Source organism: Psittacula echo, assembly GCF_963264785.1.
Source record: "Psittacula echo genome assembly, chromosome: 17".
NCBI classification, from domain to species: domain Eukaryota; kingdom Metazoa; phylum Chordata; class Aves; order Psittaciformes; family Psittacidae; genus Psittacula; species Psittacula echo.
The window spans coordinates 6,451,313-6,477,468 of NC_137753.1; the positions used below are offsets into that span (position 1 = coordinate 6,451,313).

General features: G+C 42.1%; 1 protein-coding gene across 1 annotated transcript; it reads left to right on the plus strand.

Moving 5' to 3' along the window:
- Positions 1-1,379: 1,379 nt before the first annotated feature.
- DHRS3 (dehydrogenase/reductase 3) lies at positions 1,380-26,156 on the plus strand (the record flags this gene model as incomplete). Its single annotated transcript, XM_080631218.1, has 6 exons — positions 1,380-1,589; positions 22,405-22,548; positions 22,838-22,957; positions 23,495-23,733; positions 24,771-24,896; positions 26,072-26,156. Exons 1-6 carry the CDS (start codon positions 1,395-1,397, stop codon positions 26,154-26,156), a joined length of 909 nt encoding a protein of 302 aa, XP_080487344.1. The 5' UTR covers positions 1,380-1,394.

Here is a 26,156-nt window from a genome sequence, read left to right on the forward strand (position 1 = left end):
GAGGAAGGGTCTCCCTCCTTCATACCGAGCCTGCCTCTTATTGTCCCACTACTCCAGCACCAGTTTTCAGCAGTGCAAGCATCTTCCAGCACAGAAAATCCATGAGTTGTTGTGTTGTGCATAAAAACATTGGTCCGGTGTTAGCTTTTGATGGTTAGCTGGATCCAGCCTGGCAATCCGGCCCTGAAGGAACCATTCCCCTCCACACCAGCTTATCCTGGGCCACCACTTCTGTGCCCGAGCTCCAATATTTGAGCTCAGCCTTAATCCCGCCTGTTCCTGAGCTGAGGGTCGGGGTGGGGGAGCAAGGGGTCCGGCTGAAGACAGGGGGTCCCGGGCGGGGGGCATTGGGGACAGGGACTCAGGGTGGAGGGACAGGGGCTGCCTGCCCGGGTGGCGGAGCCCGGGAACCGCCGTAGCACGCAGCGAGCCCCGACTCGCAGGCAGCGCCCGCCTCGGGCTGCGTGTTGGAGCTCGTGTGCGGCGGCTGCGGGAGAGCTCGGGGGAGGGGAGAGCCGAGCCAGCCACTCACAGCAACAGTAGTGAGAGCTCCCCAACACTTTAACTGTCAATCAGGCTTAATGGGGTATAAAAACCTCCCCAGCGCCGCGGCTGTGATAGCCAGAGAGCGCCATGGGGAGAAATGAGCGAGAGCCAGCGTTGAAATAGTGCACGGCGTAATTCCTGCTCTGTGATCTCAGATACTCCAAGTGAAAAACCAGGCAAGGGGGCAGCGAGAGGCGGTTATCGGCTCAACCTCTGCAACCGGCTCAGGACAGAACGGCTACAGATATTTATAGATATGAAAACAAAACCAACAACCTTACCCTGAGTTGAGCCTTTCTTAAAAAGAAGGTCCTGGCAGTTCTGTCTTATTTAAGCAATTTCCTGAGTCTAAGAATAGAAATGAGCTGCCTGGAAGGCACTGCAGGCTGAAATTTGGAGACATAGGCTGCTTTATTTTATTTTTCCAAATATAAAAGCCTTCCATTTGGATATTGGATTTTTATGTTGGTCCTTGAAGCTGAGGGATGGATAGTTACTTTTAATTTCACCTTATTTTTGCTCTCTTTCAATTTAAAAAAACCTGTCTTCCAATTAAAAAGCAAGGAAACCATTTTACCTGCATGTGACAATCCCAGAGGACACTCATCAAGAAACAGGGGAGTGACTTGGTCTTCTGTACTACTTTACCCCTACCCCAATTTTTTTAGGGGGAGAGAAGGCTTTTTGCCAGTCCAGGAATCTCTCGTCCCCCAGGGTTTGGAAGGGGGTGGAAGACTTGTCGCCCATCTGGGGGTGTGTGAAGGGTATTGGATTACTTTCTCTGTCAACTTGGTTTTGTGAAGGGTTGGAAGAGGATTTTGCTTTCCTGGCTTGCCTGGAACAAGAGGATGATTTGGAAGTGGCTGGGCGCTCTGCTGCTTTTCCCTGTGCAGATGGTTTACCTGATGGTGAAAGCTGCCGTGTGCATGGTGCTGCCACCCAAGCTCCGGGACCTGTCTGGGGAGAACGTGCTGGTCACCGGCGGCGGCAGAGGCATCGGTCGGCATCTGGCCAGGGAGTTTGCGAAGCGAGGAGCCAGGAAGGTGAGCATGGGTGTGAGGGGAGCTCCCACCTGCTGCTCTGCTCTGCCCCGGAGCCCTCCACTCAGATGTTAACAGCCTTTTCTCTGGGTGGGATTGATGGGATCACCTTGGAGAGGGGAGACGGGGCACTAATCTTTTGAAAACCCAGCGTGCTGAGCCATTACATTGACTTACATTTCAGAAGTTGCCCACTCTCCTCCTTCCCTGCATCCTGTCTCTTCCCAGCTCATCAAAGAAAATGTGACAGTGAGAAAGGGCTTCCCTTGTGAATTCTCTGCTGACAAAGTGGAGGTTTTTGCTCCAGCCAAGGTTTTCATGTGGCAGGGAGAGGAGAGCTAGGTGATTTCCAGGCGTGAAGCTAGTGCTCACTTGCATTTCTATTCATAGGCTGCTTCCTGGCAGTCCTGGTTCCCTGGTTGCTAAGACTGGGTACAAGCAGGGAGGGTGCAGCTGATCTCTGGTGCCAGCCTCAGGCTCTCCTTGGGCACAGCCAAACTGCCACTGCCTGTCACCCAAAGTGACACTACACTTGTCACCCCCAAGGGGCCTTGACTCAGAAAGGGGCAGATGATGTATGCAGCTCTGGCTCTTGGGAACGCGGGGAGAAGGGTTCAGTTTCACCTCAGTGGTTTTCCACTTGCAAGACTCATTTCTTGTGCTTTCCGACATCCCTTGTCTTTTGCTTTTGGCCAGTCCAGAGCTGTTCAAACATAAGATGAATGAGAACCTAGCAAGGAAGAAAAACACAATGTGAGTAGGAGCTGTGAGATTGTTTGCACGTTTCCTTTAGGGAAGAGGAAAAGGGAGAGAGTGTCAGATCCTGGTCTGTCTGCACAACAGCCTGGAAATGCCCGTGTAGCTGGTGTGTCCATTCTCTAGCTCAGGAACTGATGGTTTACCTTCAAACCTTGTGTTTTCATAAGTACAGGTGCCTCCATATGTGTGACTCAATCAGGAATACAAACCCCACACATACCCTGAAACAGGGCTTGAGATTTAAAGTTTCATCTCCCCCTTTATGGGTAATGAAAGGCAGGAATCATGAAATTAGACAGCTGCATAAATACTCCTCTGTGTGAGAAAGGATGAATGAAAGTCAAGAGAGAATAAAGAAGGAGAAAAATACAGAATGAGAGGATATTTAAAGAAAAATTTGCATACTGTTTTGTCAGTTCCTTACACATGCTTTGCAGTTTTCTCTGTGTGGTATAGAGCTATTTTGGCATGCAACTTTGAGGTGTAAAATATGTCAGCATTGAACTTTGATGTTTGTAGATGTTTGTGTTTAAACATCATGTTGAGATTTACAAATTCTTGGAACACAGAGCAAACAAGTTGCCTGACCTTTGGACCCAAGCAATTTGTTGGAGGTGTATTTATATTATCTGTTAGAATATCATGCTTCATTATTTATTTAGCCCGGCTGGTTGCTAGCCTGAGCTCTGGTATTGAAGCACCACCATTTCTCCAGCTAGCTCCAGAGCTGCTTTAGCTGTAGTTGAGCTGGACCCTGAACGACCATCAGCCCTAATGAACTTGGTGACATGGGCCAAAGGAGAGGGAGCTCTTCAAGATACAGAGCTGAGGATGAAATGACTAACATACTGTAGTTCATTTGTATGTCTTATCTATAACATCTCTATGTATCTTAGAAGGAAAGATAAAGGAAAATGATTGTTGGGAACCTTTGTACTTGCCTTGTGATTTTGTGAAATGCTATGTGGTTCCTAGTTACTATTTAGAACTTTGAAGGGGTTGCATTATGTGGGGTTTTTTCATGTCTGTCATCAAGGTGATCCAGTATTTGCTTTTACTGAGTTGAAATTAGATTCTCCTTTCAGTTCCGTCGTGGCTATCCAGTAAGTCAAATATGGCACTCAGCAAGTTTTGATGCTCTCTGGCAGTGGCACTGCCTTTCTGCCTTTGGTAGTGGCACATTTTCCCTGCAACACTAAAGTAGGCTTATTCTTGGCTTCCTTCACATTTTTAAGGACGGTTTTACCTGGATGTGGTAGCTTCCATTTCCTTTGCGCTGAGATTTCGTTTCTTTCTTGCCTTCTGTGCTCAGCCCTGCCTTTGTGAATGTGCTGCAGTTTCCATGTAGAACACAAGACCTCTGTTCAGCGCTACTCTTTGATTTTATGCTTTGCCTTAGACAATCAAACAGAAAACTAAAAAGGCTTGAAGTGGCTAGCAAGTCATCCCTCAGTGAGGCCTGTCAAAAGTCACTATTGTATTTTTCTGTTGGCTTCTTACGTGGTTGTTTTACAGTTAGAGCAAAGCTTGAATTATTGAGCATCATTAATGTATGGCAGATTCATAGTCACAATATTCCAAGTTTAGAAAAACATTTCCACCAAAGGCCTGAAATTCTGAGGCCAAGCACACTGTTACTTAGGGAAGAACAGAAACAGGAACATACAGGTTCAGATTCTAATAGGGGGTGTGCAGCGTAACCCACCACGCGCTTGCGCACACAGACATAGTGACGGAGTTTTGGAGGTAGGCGGCGATATATAACCATATTTTTGAGATTAGAATCTTCTGAAAGATAGGTTAGTTGAGGCTGTTAGCATCTGAAATTTCCTCTGATAATTAGACTGGATTGGATCGCATCATGCACTCTATCTTTGTTTTCCCAGGCTGGTTTTGTTAGTCATGAATGAGGTCTATCTGAGCAGTTTTTGTGTCAGATGACAAGTGTTGTATCTGACTAAGATTATGAATAGTCACATCTGCAACTTTTTTACTGTAAAATTTGATCCTGCAGTTAAAGCTATGAAGATGGCAAGAAATAAATTCAAATAAAAGTTCATATAAATGGAAATACAGTGTCTTCTGCTTGATAGATACCTGAAAGGAGGATGGAGCCAGGAGGTATCTGATCTCTTCTCCCAACCACCTCCTCTTGATAGGACAAGAGGAAACGGCCTCAAGCTGCACCAGGGCAGGTTTAGATGGAGCTGAGGAACAATTCCTTCCCCAAAGGGTGCTCAGGCACTGGAATAGGCTGCCCAGGGCAGTGCTGGAGTGTTCACACACTGTGTAGACGAGGCCCTCAGTGCCATGGGTTAGTGGTGGCCTTGGTAGTGCTGGGGAATGGCTGGACTGGATCATCTTAGTCTTTCCCAAATTGGTTCATTCTGTTATTCTGTAGTTGAGCATGGAGACTGAAATTCTCAATCCAGCAGAATTCTGCTGGGCATGATCATGCAAATCCATCTTGATTCCCATTCTCTAATCCTGTTCTTTTAATCCATTCCTCTGGCATTGTGCCTTCAATGAGACTTGGACAGAGAAATGTCCAGGAGACATTTCCTTCTGAGATGCTGTGTCTTTTCTCATGGTTGTTCACTGGCCTCACTGATGAGATGGCCAATAAGGGGACAAAGTGGTCGGTAGCAGTTGTACTTCCAGTTTTGAAAGTGTGTGTCCTCTGTTTTGTTTTCAATTAAAACAACCAGTGATTTTTGGCAATGAGCAACTTTAACCATTAGGTCATCTTTGTGCAGGTGTATACTAAGATCAAATGATCCATATTCCCTTTTTATTTTCAGGTAGAAGTTTTCAGAAACTCCTTGGTCATGGGAGGCATTGTGTATTTAAATGCTTCCTGTAGCACTTCCAGCAAAAACCAAAAGCATGCAAATTTGCTGAATGCAGAGGAAGAGTGGTTTACAGATGGTAAGGGACATGTTAGTGTTATTATGAAGGATGGATAGCACTGAATGCTCTCTGGAAGTACTCAAGTGTTGTAATTCAGCTTTCATGCTGTTTCTCAGAGATGTGGCCAGATTCAGAAGTGCTGGCTGAGGAGCTACTTTGCTGTGGCTGAATTACTGCAGAAACGTACTTACTGCCTTTGGTACCTTCTTGCTTGCTTGCAGCATCCAAGATCTTCACTATTGTAGGCTTTAACTCTTGAGATATTTTTGGCTACACCTTAAAAGCACTGGATGAACAGTCTCTGCCTCAGGCTTACACATTGGGAGCTTTGTTCAAGCTCTTACCTGTTGATTTTCTGTGGTGAGCCAAAATGGCAGAGTAGATCAGTGTTAATGAAACAGGAGAAGGAGAGATTTTTATGAGTTTATGATTTAATGCCTACAAAATAAAAATCCAGTTCCAAAGCTTAATGGTGTTTTGCAAAAAATATACTGCATAAACGAGTTAATGTTGGAAAGACTGGCCCCTTTGAACAATATTTCTTGTGTAGAAGAACAGCCCTCTACAGATGTGAGTAGACAGAGGGATGTAGGGGCTCAATGGGTTCATTCACTGGTGCTTAAGTGTTGGAAAATAATTCTGGTTTCCTCTAAGCCATTTGCTTTTCCTACAACATTTTCTGTTACAGCCCCTTTGCCAGAAAGTTGTCAGCCCTGGTTTTGATGATATCCAGTGATGAAGTTTTGATTCGTATGTCTTTTGTGTGTCATTTGCATGTCTTGCTCTTTGTCAGGTTTTCAGGCATTTCCTTGTCATCTAAAAACATTCCTTGTAATTTTTACTTACTTTGTTCACACATTGTTTAATCTGAGGTCTGACTGAACAGGAAAGAGATGTTTGATTCTTAGACATTCTGGGTTATTAAATGTCACCAAAACCTAAAAAAGTAACTAAAAAAGATATAATTATAGGATAGAAACAGATTCACAATGTGTGTATGTATTTTAGTATTCAAAGTTATCTGACGGTGACTTTGGAATTGTTTCTTAGGCCTTTCCTATTAGGAGAATGGTCAAAACCCAAAACAATATTCGTTAGGTTTTTTATTTACATGGAGGGCTCTGAGCTCAGAAATCAGCAGTATGGATCTTCAGCAGCATATCTACAAGGGATCTTATACAGCAGGGCTTTCCTAGAGTTCCTTTGTGGTCAGTTCTGTGGTCTCAGTTTCTTTCACAGCTTGTATATTCTGTGCTCCTATTTGGCTTTCTTTTTTTCCCCTCCAGCTGTGGTATGTTTAGCTTTTCGGTAACCGTAGATCTTGAACGAAACAGAGGGCTTCTAGGGAATAAGGGCTGTTCTGGCATGAGAGATGCCTCAAAAATACCCAATGGGTTAGGAACAGCCCTTGGGTCAGCGTGACAGTAGTGCAGAGAGGAGCTGAACAGTTCTTCAGATTCCTCACTGTGCAAGAAATTACCTAATAAATACACTGGAAGATCTCTCCTTTCACTGGTTTGTCCTCTGGACGTCCACTTCCTGTCCTGCATGAGACTGTGACCAGAGGGTTTGCATGCCTGTGCAGTGATGAGATAAGCAGTCTGGAGTAGCAGGACAGACAGGAGCCCTTGCAGGATGGCAGGGAGCTGGGATCACCACTACCAGCACCAAACGGAAGCTTCCCTCTCATGCGGAATGTGCTGCTTGAGTTGTAATAAGAAGTCAGTGGATGAAGGAACACCATGGAAGGGATGAGAGCTGTGCAAGCCCACGCTGCTGCTGAAACAGGGCCAGTTTCCCACAGTGTTCCACTGAATTCAACAGGACTGAAAACCACAGAGGAGCTGCAGGTGCTTGAGAGTCTTGTATAGTTGGAGAGATTTAGCTGCTTGAGATTTTTGACTATAAATGGTGGTTAGGATGAGAGTATTGCAGAGAGGTTATGTAAAAAATGGTATTGAGTCTTAGATGTTAGCCTTGTATTCCCAGTAATGGGAGATTTGGCAAGTTTTGAAATGAGTTTTTCCAATGGCATGCTCCTCCCACATTAGTTACACAAACAGCATCTGTAGTTCACTGAATATTTCACTTTGGTCTTTATGAATCATGTTGACATTGTTCTGGTTTGTGTAAGTATATATAAGTTTGTGTAAGTATATATAAGTTTCAAATACTCATTTGTAACTTAAACCAATGCTATATGATAGAAGATTAATTGCATTGTGACTAGAGCTGGAAAGGAAATGAATACTAATCTCCTGAAGAGAGGGCAAAATACTGAGACTGATGCTCAAAGTCATTCAGAGTTGTGACCTTTTTAAACGTGTAGGACGAAAGCTAACAGCATCTCACACAGATTTCAGTAAGAGTTCTTAATGTAAAATGTTTTAAAATATTGGTCATTCTCAACATTCATCCCTGATTTCACTTTCAGATTCTGCAGAATACTCTTACTATACTGTATTTGAGAGTTAGCTCTTGCCTAAATAAGAACCTGACATCAAATTCTTAGTGCCCAGGAATTTTAATCTGCCATGGAGTTTCATCCAGCTAGGCTACAAACCTAAAAACATTTCTTTGGTCATGTACAAGGGTGTATCATTGCTGATAATGGAGCTGGGAAGAGAGGAGAGCATACCTGAAGTCAACTCAGGAAGCCCTACTGCTTGCTGCCTGTCAGGTTTTAAATGTACTGCAGCTGGGCCAGCCATCAAGTAGACACTTGTGTTCTGCAAGTACTAACTGATTTCTGACATGTACCTTGCAATTCATTCTGAGTGCAGAACATGAATAGACCTGATCTGGCTACCCCAGAGATGAGTTCTGATAGACGGAAAAGAGCTGATTTAAAATTACATCATTTCAGAGCTGAGAGAAACTCATTTTTCCTGGAAGACGATTAATCTCCATGTACTTGGTTTTAACAGGCACCATGCTGTAACATAAAGAAATCGGAAAGCCTTTAAAAGTATGTTTATAAAAGAAATGGACACAGTTCCAATGTACTTTACCCCATGCAAATTCAGTATGTGAATGTGCTGCACAAACAGATGTTGAGTTGGCCTGGTGCATGATCATTTCTAAAAGGCTCAGCATAAAATTTACATACATATTTTTAGGTTCCAGTACTAAGCGTTGTCAAGAGACCATCTGTCCACATCCTGAATGCTTTTTATGCCCTGCTGAGACACCAGAATGACATACAGCCTGTGTAGCTAATGGATTTCTCTGTAGTGATTTAGAGATGCAAATAAGCATCTGAAAAAGCAATCTGACATGTCTCAAAGTGAAAAATACTGTCATTTCAAAGGAAATTTTGCATTTTCTATGTTGCAGGTAAGAAAATAGTAGTAGTAGTAATAAGAGAATATTTACCAGCAGCGCACACATCAGGTTCTAGGTAATTAATCTCTCCTGTTGTGTGTGTGGTTGAAAAAACCCCAAACAGAGGAACTGAACAGTTTCAGGCATATTTTAATGATGGTTACTTTAATCTTATTTAAATTTAAGCACTTGCTCTAATAGCTCACTGTAAGATTATGTCATAACTTAGCAGTAAGCAGAAGTACATGAAAAGAATTGGGGAGTGAATGTTTTTCCATGTCATGCAAAATAATATATTAACTTGAAACATTTAGTAAACTGTGAGAGCATATATTTGATTGAGTGGCTTTATGGTCTCTAGAAAAGCTTTCTTTCTATAAAGATTCTATACTGACAGCAGCTTTATTTAACAGCTTCCTGCTGGCAGCATGCTTCCTTGTTGATTGAATTTAAGGATGGGCAGAAGAGCCCTTGTTCCAAGTCCCAGGCTCAGATGGCAATGAGCCTGTTGTGTGTGCCTGTGCCAAGGCCATCCCTTTGAATAATACCCTCACAAAATGTCTCTAGTTGGCAAGTGTAAACAGAATTTATCTGCTATCAGATCTGTTGATGTCTGTGAAGCAGCGTTCAGGACGGAGCTGTTTTAGCTTATAATTTAGAACATACCTGTCTTTTGTTACTGGGTATGTTGTAAGGAGAATAAATAATGTTAACAAGAAGTGGAACTTGCAGAGTAACAGGCTTGTCATCTCACATCAGGATACAGTGATGTCAAGTGAAAATATTATCCCAGTGAGACTGTGCTGTGTTGGCACACCAAAATCCAGCACTTCTTAGAATGCTTAAGAGCTGGCACTAAGACAGTTAAATGAGGCTTCCAACAAAAGCTAAGGACTGTGTCAATGCTGTAAGAAATCCTGAAGTAAGGAAGATGAGGTCATATATTAACATTGTTGTAGCGCCTCAGAAACCCACTCGTGCACCAGAAATTATTTAGCATAAAGATACTAAATGAGCTGTATAAGGACATTAGAACGATGCTTACCTCAGGAATTTCCAGCACAGGTATGAAACAAAAGGCAACAACTGAATACAAACACAGGAGTCTGTACTGGTGGTGGTTTCAGCACCACTCGTTTGGCTGTTTTGAAGATTCTGGAAAGGCATCACAGCAATGGAAGTTTTAAGGTGGGATTTGAAGAGCAACAACAAAGAGTTTTAGGAAAAGTGTGGTGGAAAGCACAAAGGGGTTTTTAAAAGTTAATGCTGGCAGGTAAAGGCTGCAATAGGAGATCTGATGCTAAATGAAAGGTGAATCAGGAATGTGGGGATAGCAGCCTTGAATGCCAATACGGAAGCTTAGATCTCGAAAGCTTGAAGGGGAAGCAGGGAGATTCAAAGTGAGAGTTGACCTGGTTGAAGCAGGTTTGGGATTGCTTGCAGGGGGGTTGGGGCAGATGACCTCCAGAGGTCCCATCCAGCCTCAACCATTCTGTCATTCTGTGATCTTCATCTTACTTGTACCAAAAAAGCACAAGGCTGCTTTTCTGAATTGCATGGCTGACAAGATGGGTTTCGTCTATGATGTTTCACCTTGCTTACCTGAAGTGATCCATTCCTCTTTTGTGTGTTTTCATCACCTACTGTGGCTTGTAAATGTGCTGCTGTATTTCTGTTGCGTTTTGTCATGAGTCTGGCACAGCTAGGAAAAAGTTGTCTCAGATATGTAGCACTATTTCCATCTGAAGCACTGACTTATATAGGTAGGTTTTACGGCATTATAAAATGACTTCAACATGCTGTTGAGCTAATGTCTCATTAGTCTGGCAGAGCAATTTGCTTTAAGTGTGACCATAAGCCCTGCACACATTTCTAAGCATTCTGACTAAAAAGTTCAGAAGGAATCAAAGGTAGATACATAGATGTATTTATTTATTTATTACCTTGCTGTGGAAACCTGTCTTGATAGGGTGATATTGTACAGTGGATAGTAAAAATCCACTTGGAAAACTCTCAATAGACTCTGAATTACATTCCTCAAACAGATCAGCAGCATTCAAAGAGAACAGACACAAGGTTAGGACATCAAGAGCTAGCTGATTTTACATCATAGAGCCAGACCAGGAACACAGCCTTACAGTAAGCTGAGAGGTGTGAAAGTATTAGGACATTTTTCCCAAGACAACTAGGACAAATAGATGATGATGATGAACTCCACTGAGTAGTCATTAATTCTACAGGAACTATGGGAGAAGAAAAAAAGACAGTAGTTTCCTTTGTTTCCTTCCACAAACGTTGCACAAGCATGTAGAAATTCTGTATCTTTCCTTCTGGATGGTTTGAAAATGTCAGCTGATGCTTATTGATTTTGAGTGCTTGCTTTAAGATCCATTACCAAATGTTGGTTAGTTTTTAATGTTCATTTTCCACTTTGATTTCTGGACTGAATTGAACATATAAATCAAATACCATTGCTCCTGTAAGGTATTGTGTAGGAAAGGGAGACTGAGAACAGCTTCAGAGCTGCCCACCGAGAGAGAACAAACTCTGGAATTCATAAACCTGTGTGCTTATCAGGAATATAAAGCAGAAATTATTAGAGAGATCTTTTTAGCTGGGCCCAGACCCTGTTCTTCAAAGCATTATGTCAACATGCTAAAGAGTCAAACAAGTCAGACCCAGGCACTGCCAGATCCATTAGCTGATAACACTGACACCAGCAGAAAAGGGTCAGATCCGTGTTGTTTGACCTTTATTCCAGTGGAGATTAAATTGATTCTAATTAATAGACTTGGGAATAGATGGGTACCTTGCCAGAGTTTGTAACTAATTTAAATTGTTCATCCTATTAGCTTAGGCATAAACTGTGCATAATTACAGAAGGATTCTGTGGACAGCCACCCTTATGCTGCCACCTTAATTACAAGTTACTGAATACAGTGCCACAGAGCTTGTTTTGAGTAACATTGGGGTTTCTGTTGTCTAACACTGCCTGAACAAATGTTGCAGTGCTCCACTTACAGCAATAAAATAGTGTTTGAAAGCACAAATGCAGCTCTGCTGAATCAGTTATGCTTTATATATGTGACTGAGATACAGCTGGCTCTCAGTATGTAATCAGTGGCAGTTGGACCTCTGAGTACACTTAAACAACATACAATTATACATCTTGTGAGGTGGTGTAAAAATGATGCCCAGAAAGATCCTGGGCTGATACAGGGTGATTATCCTGTAATATGACATATTTTTAGCCACAGGTTAGGATGAGTCTATGTAAGGTATAAAGGTGGGATGGTAGTTGTATGACCTGGATAATATATTTCATCCCTTATCTAAATGAAGCAGCCATTCAAAATAAGTGCAAATGGAGTTCAGGCTTGACTGCCAGCATTCCTCCTCTTGGTCAGCACAGATACCAGGCTCCACCAGTTGCATTAACAAGTACTGTTTGTCATTTAGATGCATCTTCTTTCCTAGTGAGTCCTGGACTGAAACTGTGAGCTCAATGTCTGTGAGTGCTGAGTTGTGTCAGGTGCAAACTTCAGACACTGAACAAAATGTCATTTCAGTGTTTCTTAGAAGCTTCACTGAACAGCAGATGCTTCCTGCATAGCTAGGCCTATGTTAAGAAGTCAGGAGTTACCACTCAACAAAAGCACGGTATTTTAAGTAATTATAATTGGTTTTTTGTTCCATTTGCCCTTTGAATCACACCCAAGTGTACAGACTTGCATCACGTTACTTGAAAGCAGGAATTGTTAGACAATTGTTTAACTGGACCTTAAGGAAAACCTCAAATATACTAGATTTAAAATAACTTCATTAAGTGGATATTGTAAAGATACTGCACAGTTCACCTTTAAGTGCCCTTAGAAAGAATGGATTAACAATGACAGTGGACAATCACAAATTTTCAGTGTGAAGATTAAATTAGTGTTTGTCTCAGACTTGTCATTTTAATCTCTTTGCTAGTAGTAAACAGAGACAACTTGTCTCTCTGATCAGCACATTCACTGAGTGAGACTTGGCTGGGGCATTTTGGAGCAGGGATAGGAAATCCTGACATTTGCTTCCAGCAGCTTGGTTTTATGTTGAATACAAACTCAAATTCGGTAAGCCCTACCTCTTAAAAAAAAAAAACCATTTCCAGTGAGGACAAAACCCAGCTTACTGCCTTAAAGAGAAGAGCTCGTTCTTCCAAGTAGAATATTAAAGACATCCAGCTGGTACAAGTGTTTCTTTCCCAAAGTGGTAATAGAACAGGGCTGGCTCCGACCACAGTGAGCTGTCAGAAATGATGTAAGAACATTTCCAAGACTCTTGGGAAACACAGGAGCCCTGTCTCAGTGAACAGAGCTGTCTGATTCGGGGTTCTGAGGTACACTGGTTGTGCAGTGTTGCAGAGTGTTCTTCGTGTTGCTTGTTATGTGATTTTAATCCAGGCCCCTTGGAGACAATTGTCTATGTTGTGTTTAGATTTGAATGTGTGCTTTAGGGAAGCAGGAGATTTGCCTCTTCAAAAGCAGAACATTCAGCCATCAAAGGGGTTTTTCAGGGTTTCATTTCCTTAGATGATGATATGCAACCAGTGCAGTTTACTTTGTGACACCTTTTCTGCTGTGAAGATGTGTATGTGTGTCCACATGTGTGTGTGGGAAGCGTGTGCACAGTGATCTGGCACCTTGTATCTCCTTTACAGCCCCGAGTTCATCACTGGGTCAGCCAGCTCCTCGTGACATCAGTGCACTTGTTTACTGCTCTCACAGAGGAAGTGCTGTGCTGGTGGCTTCGGCCACTGTCATCATCTTGGTTTAGCCCAGCAGTTCTGCAAAACCAGAGAGCTCAAAAAGTGTCCTTCTCCTGTAAAGTCATTTTCAGTTTCTCTTCCTGACTGCCTTAAAAGGGAAAACAATGGATTGAAAATTCTTAACCATTGAAACTCTATTACAAGAACAGGATTTCCTGTTGTCATTGAGATTGTTTGTACAACCCAATAATCAGAACGCTGGTTGTGGATTGAAAAAAGATCCATGTCAAAGGGAGTCAGTGTAATTGGGATGAACTGTGCTGCAATACATGAAGTCAGAATGGCTGCTTTAGCCACTAGAATCAGTAAAACCAGTTAAAATATTTTTGGTTTGCTTTTGAGTCACGGATTTAGGCCAAGTAGTGTTACTTGTTTCTGGATCTAGGCTACTAAGGACAATTTCAACCATGACAATTCGGTATGGATTTCCCACTGACTGCTGTCAGTCAGCACCCCTGCAAATTGTGTCATTTAGGTTGTCTGGGTTTGTCTTTTTATGTACCTATTAATATTTTCCAGTGGAAGTAAAGATTGTTCTACAGTGCATGTGAGTCAACCCAAACTAGGCCTGGTTTTTAGGGATCAATTTTGCACACTTCATTGAAGTAGTTTACAGATCCCCAGTGCTCTGCCGTCTCCTGGTAAGTAGAAAACTCTCATAGCATCAAGCTGTGCTTGTTACTGACTTTGAACACATCAAGGAATTACTGTGCCTCAATATTGTATTACCGCCTCCTCAGCTAAATCCTAGGTACTGACCAGGTTACATTATATATTGTACTGGACAATATCTCATGTTTTGTGATACATGAATTAATTTTATGTTCATGTTAAAGTGAATTAGCTTCATCTTGCATTGCAGTGGCCTAAAAAGCACACCTGTGATAGACAGCCACATCCGAAGCATAGTGACTTTCAGGGAGCTGTAACTTACTGATATGCTGCAGCTTGATTTATGATTGCCTGGTCAGTTTAAATAGTGTCATTGGAGCAGAATGTGATTAGAATTGCTTGATCATTTCCGAGTAAAAGTAATGGTGAGAACTATTGTTTCTACATGTTGATATCATTGTATTTAACTAGAGCTGTGCTTGTTTACGTGTTTAACAAGCAGGGTAGCTACTTCATTTTAACAGTGTATTGGCAAAATTGGTGTAGTAAGTGAAAGACCCTTATCACCCTGCTGTACCCCTCAGGGATACATACTCTGGGAGCTTGCAGTCTTCCCATCCCCATCCTCCTTCTTTGAGTTATTAGGCTGAGAGAGTTAAATCTGTGCTGAAAACTGTCATTTGTACAACGAATAGATTTTAGAAATTCTGCCCTGTTGCATAGCAACAGCCACCATTGAAAAATAACATTTAGAAAGGTACATAAAAAGACAGGAAACTGGTAAGCATTTAAATATTGCTTTCTTCTAAGCGGTATTCTTTATTTGACTAAAATACTTATAAGAAAAGCTCCTTTTGACAGCTTTTAGATGTTTTTCAAATGGAAGCAGTTCTCTTTTTTGCAGGCAAAGACATTAGGGTGTTGGGGAGCATGTTTGGAGCTGTTGCCAGTGTTCAGTTTATGTACGAATTTAATGTGGGCTATTTTAAATCCTAATACTTCTCCAGTAGCCTCGTGAGAGAAATTATTTTTTCAGTTGCGAGCTGCATCATATTATGCACGTGGATGATCTGGAGCATATTTTAGACCTTCCTGGAAGGTAGTTTATAATGACAGTGTTAGAAATGTTATTCATCCTTTGGTTTCCATGTCTGTTTTCTTTCAGTTTAATAAACTGAAACACTTCCCCTAGTCTTCCTTTTTTGTGATGTTCCTGCAAGAGCTGGGCCTGTCTGGCTGCCTAGGTCTTCCTCAGGCTTGTAAACATTCCTTGTGGCTTTCTTCATTCCTCATAGCTTCTAATGCATTTCCCATTCTGGATTAAAGCTGCTCATTTTGGAGTGGGAACCCAGCACCACTGATCCTGCTGTAGGCTGCCCAGGGCTCTGGCCCCAGCAGTCTCAGTGCTGTCTCCAAGGAGGCGATGCAGTTAAAACCACTTAGCGGATTAAAATTAGGCCTCTCTTACAGAATTCATCTCAGAAATACAGAGGCAAACTCTAACAATCCAGTTCTATTGGCACCCTTTTTGTTGCTCTTTAATTCTTTTTTTCCGTAAAGTTACATTAGGTCTGATTTTTCCATTTGGTTAGTTAAGAAGCAGCAGTTTTCAGTTCACCGTTGGCTGAACCAGGCAATTTTAGGAGTTATTTTCACCCACTCAGGTGATGGAAATAACACTGCGTTGGATCCGCATCTTTAATTTCACACGTCCCTTTACCTCTAACATTACCCTGTGATCTAAACTTCTGATTGTTTTTAGCTCTACAAAAACAAACACTCTTACAGTTCAGTGTCAACATAACTTTCTGTCCTAGTAAATGTTTAACTGTATTACGTGCACATTTAATGTCCCCTGTGTTATGAACCGGTTGCCCTGAGAAGCGTATGCAGTAAGCAAAAATAATAATGCAGGGTTTTGGAAGGAAATTTTCAAACCTTCTGCTGTGTTTGAAATGTGCAAACCTTCTACCCTGTTGGACCATGGCATTTCTGTCACAGAGATCCAGCTATTTCTGGGTTTTCCCTTTGAAATGTTATTTACTGGCTTTCTATCCCTTCATCCTGTCTGCTGTGCTCGCAGTACAAAGGGCCTTTCTGCACCTGCATATTTACCCTCCCCACAATTTCCTGAGAACTCTGTGGACATTTTCATATGGAAGCGGGTTATTTGGATGGCATGCCAAGCAAACAGAGGCGGCTGCACACTAGTTATTTTTACAGGGTGGAGTATTGTATTTCTTTTGGTAGATATCTACAAAGCCTTACCTCAAATACGCAGCTTGAAAAACCGTACCCCTCTCCCCATCCCCCAGATAGGCCACTTCTTTCTGCTTTGTAGCCAGAGGATTTTATGGCTGGGTATTTCTTTGTGCACTCTGGTTCCCTGGAGCAGAAGCCAGTTCCAACACGTGCTGTGGCAGACATTCACCATTAAAAATCTGCCTCTTTTTCCCCACAAAAGCTTCCAGGACCCTTTGCAGGGTGACAGCTTGTGGCCACTTGGTGCTTTGGTTGGAACGTGCACTCCGTTTGACCCTGTCCCAGCGTTAATAGGATTGTAAAGGCTGACTCCTGCGTGACCTCTTCTTGCAAACAACCCCTCACCCTGCCCCTTCCTCAACTGCTCTACACAACAGAGCTGGGAAGTGTTGCTCCCAAGGCAGTCTGGACTCCCAGTTCATGTTGCAGACGAAAGCAATTGGAAAAACCACTGGAAAAAAGTCAGCATGGGGCCACCTGTCCTTAAATAGTCCTGACTGTGAGAACAGTAGGCATTTGTTCGCTTCTTTAGAGGGAGCTGCTCTTAAATACCTCTATGCAGACAGCAAATTTTCTTTCCAAGGAAGGTCTCTGTTGAATAGCAGGCAGGTGTTCACATACTGTGCTGATTTTTAGGTGCTGTTTTGTTTCCTTCAGAGGAAGAAAGGGGTGGCTGGGCTACAAATGGAACTGGCTGTGGTTCAGGTGAATAATGTTAATCCCATTGAGTGCTAAGTCAACATATAAAGTAATAAAAGGTCTGACTCTAGACTAAAGGAATTGGAATTCACGCTTTTACTCACCTTCTGAAGTGCCTTTAGACCTAACTTTTAATCTCATTACTGTATTATACATTATACAGTAAATTTTTTAACACTTCTCTCTTAAAAACTACTCCTGGCCTGAACTCAAAGCAGTTTATAATGAAGTCTGTGTTTTGTGTTTACCATGGTGACAAGATTAAACTTAAATTCAATTATTATAGTCTAATGTCTTTATAGCCTCTAAATAATAACCTAGAAAAGCTTGTGGGTAGAACAGGTAAATGGGTTTACTCTCCTGATTCCCCCAGGCCTACCTGTAAACTCTTATACCCATTCCTTGCAGCTTTGATACTCACTTTCCACTGTGGGAATTGGGAAGATTTTGCCACCGGCCTGCTTTGTTTGCTCACTTCAATGTAAGCTTCACTGAGGGGCTGGGTTAAGTATTTTGACCTACTTCAGGCATCCTCAGGTTCTTTTCTCCTTTCCACAGCAAAGGCTGGTGTTTCACACTGCAGGGCCACACCTTTCACTCTTCCAGTCATCTGTCTTCAGGCCTCTCCCATGCCCAGCTCCTGACAGAACTTGTCTGGCTTTGCCCTGGGGGCAAGAGAGGAGAAGGGGTGGAGGAGAAAACCCTCATGCCATTGACAGGCAAAACACATGAATGATTCTGAGGCTTTTCTCACCATATGCAAAACCCTGCCAGGATTATGGGATACACTGGAATGCATTTCTTCGGAGGACCAACTGGGAGTTGGTACCACCGGGCTTTGTAAATACATGGGGTAAGACTGACATGCTTCAGTGGATTATCTTCACTTTGTACTTCCTAAAAGCATGCAGGAACTTTCTGAATGCAGAAGGGTGCTCTGTATGAACAAAGGTGGCTGAGGTGGCTGTGCAATTCCAGGTACCAGCTCAAACACAGCAACTTCTATTTCACTGGACTAGGAAGGAGGCTGAAAGGGGGAATGAAATGTGTTGACCTACCAACTACTTATCTCAGCTGATCCATGGCTAGGAGTTGTAGTTGATTTGTGGTGGCAGCAATACTGCGAGCAGTCAGGAAGGGCACTGCAGTCTCTCTCTCTGCAACACTTTCAGTGTCTCCAAACTGGTACAGAGGTTTGCTTCATGAATCATAAACTGCAGAAGTTTTTGGAATGGAAGTTGTATCTGCTAATCACAACACATGTTATTGTGTTAGAAAAGACTAAGAGTGAACAAGTCCATACTAAAATACAACCCAGATAATCTAAGGGGATATCAAGAAATGGCACATGTTCAGTCTCAGACTTGCTTTTGTTGTGGAACACTTTTCCAGTACTGGTGGTGTTCACTGGAGGGATAAGTTCTAAGCACAGTGGGTTTGCTGAAGATACAGTGCCAAATTAATTGACGATGTAAAAGGCAACATTCCTTTGCTGCTGCTCATGAATTGTGCTAGCAATAAAATCAGACCAAACAAGTTAAATAGCCTTGTAAATGATGTAAAATTAGCTCTAACCTCATCTCCGGCACCAGTAATATACTTAAGACTCTGGAAGCATAGATCATGTGTGTATATTGTGGTTGATAGTAGCTTCACTCTAGACCTGTTTATATAAATTAGTGGCTTTATCTGATTTTGTGGCCAGTCAAAAGCGTAACTCTTCTGTTAGAGTGCAAATCAGGATTTAAACCTACAGCCAGGGTTGGGGCTTTTGGCCAGGAGCCAGTGCAGGCCTCTCTTAGAAAACCTTCCCTTAGTGCAACAGCAGCTAAAACCTTCCTTTTGACTCCCCTCCGACCTCAGGGCATGTCTCATTAGCAGATTAAGTCCAAAGTTAAACGACTCCTCCGGGAGCAGAGGATGCAGTGTCTACAGAGCCTGCCACTCCAGCTGAAATTATTTTCCTAAAGCCAGATAAGGAGCTCTGTGACTTGCCAGAGGGGAGAAGATCTAGAGATAAGGTTTGTTTTGCAAAACTTCGCTCATGAATAAATCCTGGGAAAATCTGCACTAAGCTGTGATGTCACAGCCCTTGCCTACTTTCAAGTTAATGAAGAGGAGGCTGTGCTCAGTTCCTCTGTCACCATAAATCTCTGCTTTCCTACACCCAACAGTAGGAAGACGCCTGCCCTGCTGCTGCCCTGCTCTCATCATAGCCCTAGCACAAGGGATTGCTGTAACATTCCACCTGCCTCCCTGGCTGCCAACCACCCGGGTCACCCAGGGGTAACCAGCGGGCAGGGAGCCTCCAGGAGCTGCCACGGGGATTAAGCCACCTCCCCGCGCTCCTGCCCTCTGCAATTTTCTGGTCAGTAACTCTCTGAAAGGAGAGCGTGTCTAGTGTGGTAGGGAGGGGTTGGCAGGACAGTATGATGAGAGCTGAAAGGGGAGAAGAAATGGGGGCTGGATTCCTTCCAGGACGGAAAACTGTCTGTCCAAGAACTTATCCGAAACACAAATTAAATATTCCTCTATCCACCATTAAATTAACCGTGAATGGGTGGCTGTGCAACATCCTGACAGGCTGTGTAATGAAGAACACCGTGTCTCTTTTCTCCTTTATTTCGCTGCATTTTCCTCTGTCCCAAGCAGGAATTTCTTTGTAAGTCATTCTCTCCAGGCCTAAGCCTCCAGTGCGCAGAAGGGTTTGTTCAGGAGCATTGGGAACATGCACAATTATCCCTGACTCTTAATTTAGTAAGAATGTTACAAATAACCCAAACTTACCAGTTCCAACTCATAAGCGGCAACTCACCTAATTGCAGGTTTTGCAGAAGGAGGTAAACTCAGGAGAGCAGGGAGGTTTGTAGGAAATCTCAGACCACAACAGTAGACATAGGAGAACCTTGGTGAAACTGCTGCAGGCAAGAGGAGACAAATACTGCCTACACAGGAACACTAAGCCAAAGCCCTCTGTAAAGACAGAGCTCAGGAACAACAGAAACCTCAACTAGGAGGCTAATGCAGCAACTAGAAGTCTTGTCTCTCTGTAAGATGTGATATCCTCAGAGGCCAGAGGCAAGCCCTTGCCAATTTAATTTGGCGAGATGTCAGAGAGAAATTGAAAGTCTTACATGTCTTGCAGGAACAGTCAAGCTTGAATTTGGACCAAAAGCAGGTTGTATTGAGTTCTGAGTTTTATCCATCTGTAAAAAGTAGCAGCAGTGACGGCAGGAAACCTCTTGTGTCATTGGGGAACTTTCTCCTCTCACAAAAGAATGTCCTTTTATTTGCTGCTTTTTTCTTACTCAGGCTGAAGCTTTCACCTGAGTGTGAACAATGTCAAGGATACAAAAACTTCCCATGGAAAAAGAATCAGTGTTGAAGTTAATGCTGTCAGCAGGAGAACCAGCAAATTCTGTCTTCCCCAGAAGGCCCAGATTTTAATGGGGTCACCTCACAAGACTTGCCTGTAGGATATTAAAGGTCCCAAAGTAACTGTTGGGGCATAAAAAATGTTATGTCCGAGAGTTGCATCACAGACAGATGTTCCTTTGACAGGTCGTCCTTTGCTTACCATTCTTCCATGTATCTTTCCTGACATTCAGTGCATCAGTGGCAGCTCTTGGGAATAGGAGGCTGTGTGGATGTTTGAAACAGATTAAAGTGAAGTTTGCAATAGGAATGGGAAACCTGGAGTGCTGGCTATGTGAGGTCTGTTTGTTGCCTCATTCCCCTTGTCATAAAATCATAGAAGCATATGATGGTTTGGGTTGGAAAGTACCTTAAGATCATCCAGTTCCAATCCCCTGCCATGGGCAGAGATATCTCACACTAGACCATGTCGCCCATGTCTGTCCAACCTGGCCTTGTCTGCCACATTAATTCTCTTTCTCTTCCTCTCCTACCTTCCACCACTCTTCAACTTGTCAGCTCATTTTTTATGGTCTCATTTGACTGATCCAGTCCTAAGAGGCTGAAGTTCACCCTGTTGCAAACTCAGAGTGGGCATCAGACTTGATGCTTAAGGTTGACATTTTGTAATGTTTTTTTAATTCCCTTTCCAACAGAGGTGTAGGTTGTGAAAGAGAGAGCAAGTATGTGTGTGCTTGTAGCTGAATGGTATTTTGTAAATATTTCCTGAAAGCTTGTGAAATTTCTCACATGTTCTTGGTTTCCTGTCAAGTCTGCAGAGTAGGCATAAGAATTATCCCCCAGTCTAGCTCTGAGTTCAGCAGTGAGTAAATAGCCATTGGTTTTACAAGCTCTGTGCAGATGCCAAAGCCTGATAGCTAAGGGTGATGTGCTGAGGCTTTTGAGGACAGGCCAATACACAAGCTCCATCTTTAGCCAGATGTTTTCCTGCAGTTTTGAAGGTTTTCAATGGGTTTTTCCTTGAAAATTACTTCGCCTGAGATAAGATTTCCCATGAAGTGGCTCTGGTGTATTTATGCATGCTCTGAAGTTTCTAGTTAACCAACTCTTTAGCCCTTTGGTGATTTTGAGACTGTAACTGTATCAGTCTGTGTGTGTTTATGTTCACAGATGTGGCAATGACTTATAAATGGGATTAAATTATTATTTATAATAATGATTTATATTAAATTATAAATTTACCTCATTTAGGAAAGGGTTGAGAACCCAGGTGTGTAACCTTAAAAACAGAAAAGAAGGTTATATACCAGGAAAAAATGTTTTGGTTGAATCTTCTTATCGGTAGATGAATGTTTGAAATACAGTGCTGGAAGCACCAAATGTTTTGTTTCTATGGATATTCACAGTTGTTCTTTGTACAAGCAGTATTGTATCATCTTTCCTGTGTTAAATGGGAGTGGCAAGTGGGATCTTGCATATATTAGTTGCAAAATAAATTCATGCTTGAAATTTCTCACTTCAGATGTATGTATTAGGATGAATCTCTTGTTTGAACTGCAGTTAGGACACCAGCCTGCAAACAGCACTGCAAACAGTTATAGATGATATGCTGAAAAAACATGTTTTACTGCAGAGCAGATGCGGTCTCCAAATGTAGAAGCAGCAGCACATGACATACCAGATATATAGGAAGGTCTGGGATTTTAGAAGAAATTTATCTTTGTGTGTGTATAGCAAAATCAGGCATAGATTTGAAATTCTTTGATACAGAAAATTTGCCAAGTGTTTCATAGATTTGTCATGTCAGGCTAAAGATGTGGCATTTTGTGTTGCTTGTAAAGAACCTGGAAATAGTGTATCAGCACTGAGATGCAGCTACCTCCAGGATACTCAAGTCCCATCCCCATGTAATGGAAAATCATTGTTAGTTCTAAATGAAACAATGCAAAGAGCTGGCAGTGAAAACACAACAAAGATACTCATCAAATTGTTGAAGTTAGGAAGCATGTTTTAATAATTTTAGATTTGAAGCAGAAGCAGTTTGACTCTAACAAAAGTTTCTTGCTGCAGATCATCCTTTGGGGTCGAACTGAGAAATGCCTGAAGGAGACCACAGAGGAAATCAGGATGATGGGGACAGAATGTCATTATTTCATCTGTGATGTAGGAAATCGAGAGGAGGTCTATCGGCAGGCCAAAGCTGTGCGGGAGAAGGTTAGTGTCTGTGTTAGAAGCACTGTTTGTGGACAGCACTGAGTAATGACTGATTGATAAGGAAAAAAATAGATTGGAAAATTGGGAAAAAAAGAGGAGTGACCATCCAGATTGTGTTGTATAGAGTCCAGCTACCTGTTCTAAGTGATTACAAGCCCTATAAGCAAGAATGTCAAAAGCTAGGAAAATAATAACATATTTAGGTAATAATAGATACCGAGATCTAGTGGTGACTGCCAATTCACAGGAGAGATATTAGTTGTAACAAGGAATTTGGGTTTTTTTGCAGGTGGGTGATATCACTATCCTGGTGAACAATGCTGCTGTGGTCCATGGGAAGAGCCTGATGGACAGTGATGATGATGCACTGCTCAAATCACAACATATAAACACCCTGGGACAGTTCTGGGTAAGAGGAGCTCTTGTACCAATCACATGCATTCGGAATTGGGAGTGAGTGACAGGAGTCAGCAAAAACTTGGCTGTTACTAGGTCTTTTTAAACAATGCTTGGTAAAATGAGTCTGTTGTGAAAAGGAGACAGAAAAAACAATGTGAGGGAAAAAGCCAAGGGAAAAAAAAGTCTAAAAATTTGTTTTTTCCCAGTAGTAACAGTATTTGATGTTCTTGTATCCCCATTCTTTGATTTCCAGTAAAACATCTGATTTCTTTTGAGAAAGCCTGAGCTCTCAGAGAACAGTGCTCTGTACAGAGATGTGTGTGGACCGTCAGAGGAGAGAGATTTTGTTTTGTTTCTATACAAACTGTGCCTGTTTAGAATCTCAGAGAATGACAAAACAACAAGGTCCTGTCCCACTCTTCCCTAGCATAGTGAACAGCACAATTTGTTGTCTCTCTGTCACCTTATTTTTTTTTAAGTAACTCTTGTTTTTATTGTATCTCTGCTGAACAAACTTTTCTCTTTTTTTAACACTGTTGTTCTTCAGACCACCAAAGCATTCCTGCCAAGGATGTTGGAGTTGCAGAAAGGACACATTGTTTGCCTGAACTCTGTCCTGGCCTTGTCAGCCATCCCTGGTGCCATTGACTATTGCACCTCCAAAGCCTCATCCTTTGCCTTTATGGAGAGCCTGACCTTAGGGCTGCTCGACTGCCCTGGAGTGAATGCCACAACAGTCCTGCCCTTCCACACCAGCACAGAGATGTTTCAGGGCATGAGAATCAGGTCAGTCAAGGGGAACTAGAATAAAGCATCTCATCTTAAATGAATCATCACAATACACTCCTAATTAATGCTTCATTTAGTTAAGAGAATTTGATGTCTCATTTGGCTGCCTGCAAACAGAGGGTCACTCTAGGCCAGCAGGGACTCATCAGACTGGTTCCTTCAGTTGCTGGCATATTCACACAGCCTGCCTTACCAAATGAGACATCTGCTTCTGCATAGAAAGCTGAAAGCTATTTTCCCTGAGTGTATTTAGGCCATATGCAGTCACCACAGAGGGAAGGGAGGTAATCTGAAAGCTGAGGTCATTTAAGAGGCGCAGCTACGAATTACTTGAGAATTAACAGTACAAATTCCTTCTTTATTCACTGAAATACTTAATTCTTTCCACTGAAAGGAATGACAGCCACTTCCTGAAGTAAAGCTGTCAGTACCTCCTTTCAACGTCGATCTAAGAGAACAAGCTAAATTCAAAGACTAAAAGCTGACCAAATTAATCTTTTACAATGGACAAAGTAACTTATTAATATAGTTACTGCTAGTGTTCTCTTACACAAGAAAATCTAAAGTATCAAGCTATTGCTGGAGCTGGGAAAAGCCTTCTGTTTGGTATTAAAAGCAATGGGAGACAACATTTGCCTTTCACCTGTCAAGAATTTGAATCAAGCAAAGAGCAATAGAGAGGAAGAGGAAAAACAACAACACTGAAATGACAGCATTTTGAGATTAGTTTGCATGCAGTTTAAGAAAATCCCTGAATCAAGGTTCTGAGCACACTCTGCCACTTCTTCCTGAAGGCACCAACATGTACATTCGTAACGTTTAGCTAAACCAGCAGTACTGGTTGGAACTGGGCTTTCTGCTTCCAGCATTCTGGCTGAAACTGAAACTTTCTGCTTCTTCCAGCCTGCTTTGGGGCATGTTTGAATGCCAGAAACCAGTGATAGCTTAGTGAGTAACAGGACTTGGACAGTGATATCTTAAAGCAGGAGGTTGGTTAACAAATAATTATTTTATTTTTTACTTTATTTACTTAGGTTCCCTAACCTTTTTCCTCCTCTCAAGCCAGAGACAGTGGCTAGGAGGACAGTAGAAGCAGTTCAGATGAATCAAGCCTTCCTGCTCCTTCCGTGGACAATGCATGTTCTTGTCATCCTAAAGAGGTAAATATTTCCTTTGCCCAGCAATAGCCTCACCAATTTGGCAAGACTGGCAGTCCCTCTACGTCTGTCAGTTTGGCTGTAAACCAATATCCAGGATCAGATTTGTCCGTCCCTTCCCAAGAAAGACATAGAAGCAAAAACTTTGTGAGATTCCCTTCATAGATGTTTTCCCTGGATATGACCCTTTTATGAAACAAGTTTCACTCCCCAAATTTGGATTCCTGAGGTCTGAACTAGTATTTGTATCTAGGAAATTTCTTAACAATTAACATATGCATGGAGCTGATTTGGATTTAGTAAACCGCTCTTTGGGCTCCAGGCTCTGTGTTGTAAAGGATTTCTGCGCAACAAGGTATGTACATCACAGCTGTATTTACTTGTGCTAAAGCAATCAAACTGTTAAAAAAAAGTATTTTTGTGTATGATTAGGACAGGAATTTTAAAGTCCCCAAGGAAAGAAAGTCATAACTTCATATCCTGAAACAACTAAAGAGAAAGGACATTTAAAATTGTGTTTCCATGACAGTTTCCATTAAAGCCTTTGGAAAACCTGCTTCAGTCAGAAACTGAAACAAGGTCATGAGATTTCTGTGGAAAATAGTTACAATACTGCATTGCAAACAAGAAAAATAATTCACAATAAATGCTTTGCTCTGTGATACTCTCAAAAGTTCCCAGAAGTTCTACAGACTGAAAAAGGGCTGTTCTCCTTCTCCTGTAATGTAAGAATTAATAATTCATTTTCCATTACAGTAGTTGTCAGGAATCAGATCTATAAGCATGCCTTATGATAAGGAGGGCACATACCTAGCACAAACAGATGGCAGGTTGACCAAAGCACTCAGGTTAAATCTGTGTATTTCAGAGTCCAAGATTCTACACAGAAGTGGTAAGGAATAAAACACGATGGTATCTTCCAAATTACAGTTTTTACAGACCTTTTTGGATAAATATTTCTGTAGAGAAAGAACAACTTGATAGAACTTTCTCCCTTTAGACCTACTCAACAGCAGGATACTGACATGTTTTGTCTGTGCACCCTCAATGGTTCATTTTGAGAATATGTATGCTTATGTATGTGTGTACATAAATGCATATTTACACATCCTCTTACTAGAGCAGAGTAAGAGGTTTGTTTGTCTGGTCTGCTTATTTTCTTTCTGCTTCTCCTGCAGCATTCTCCCTCAGGCAGCACTTGAAGAAATCCACAAGTTTTCTGGGAGCTACACCTGCATGAATACTTTCAAAGGACGAACATAG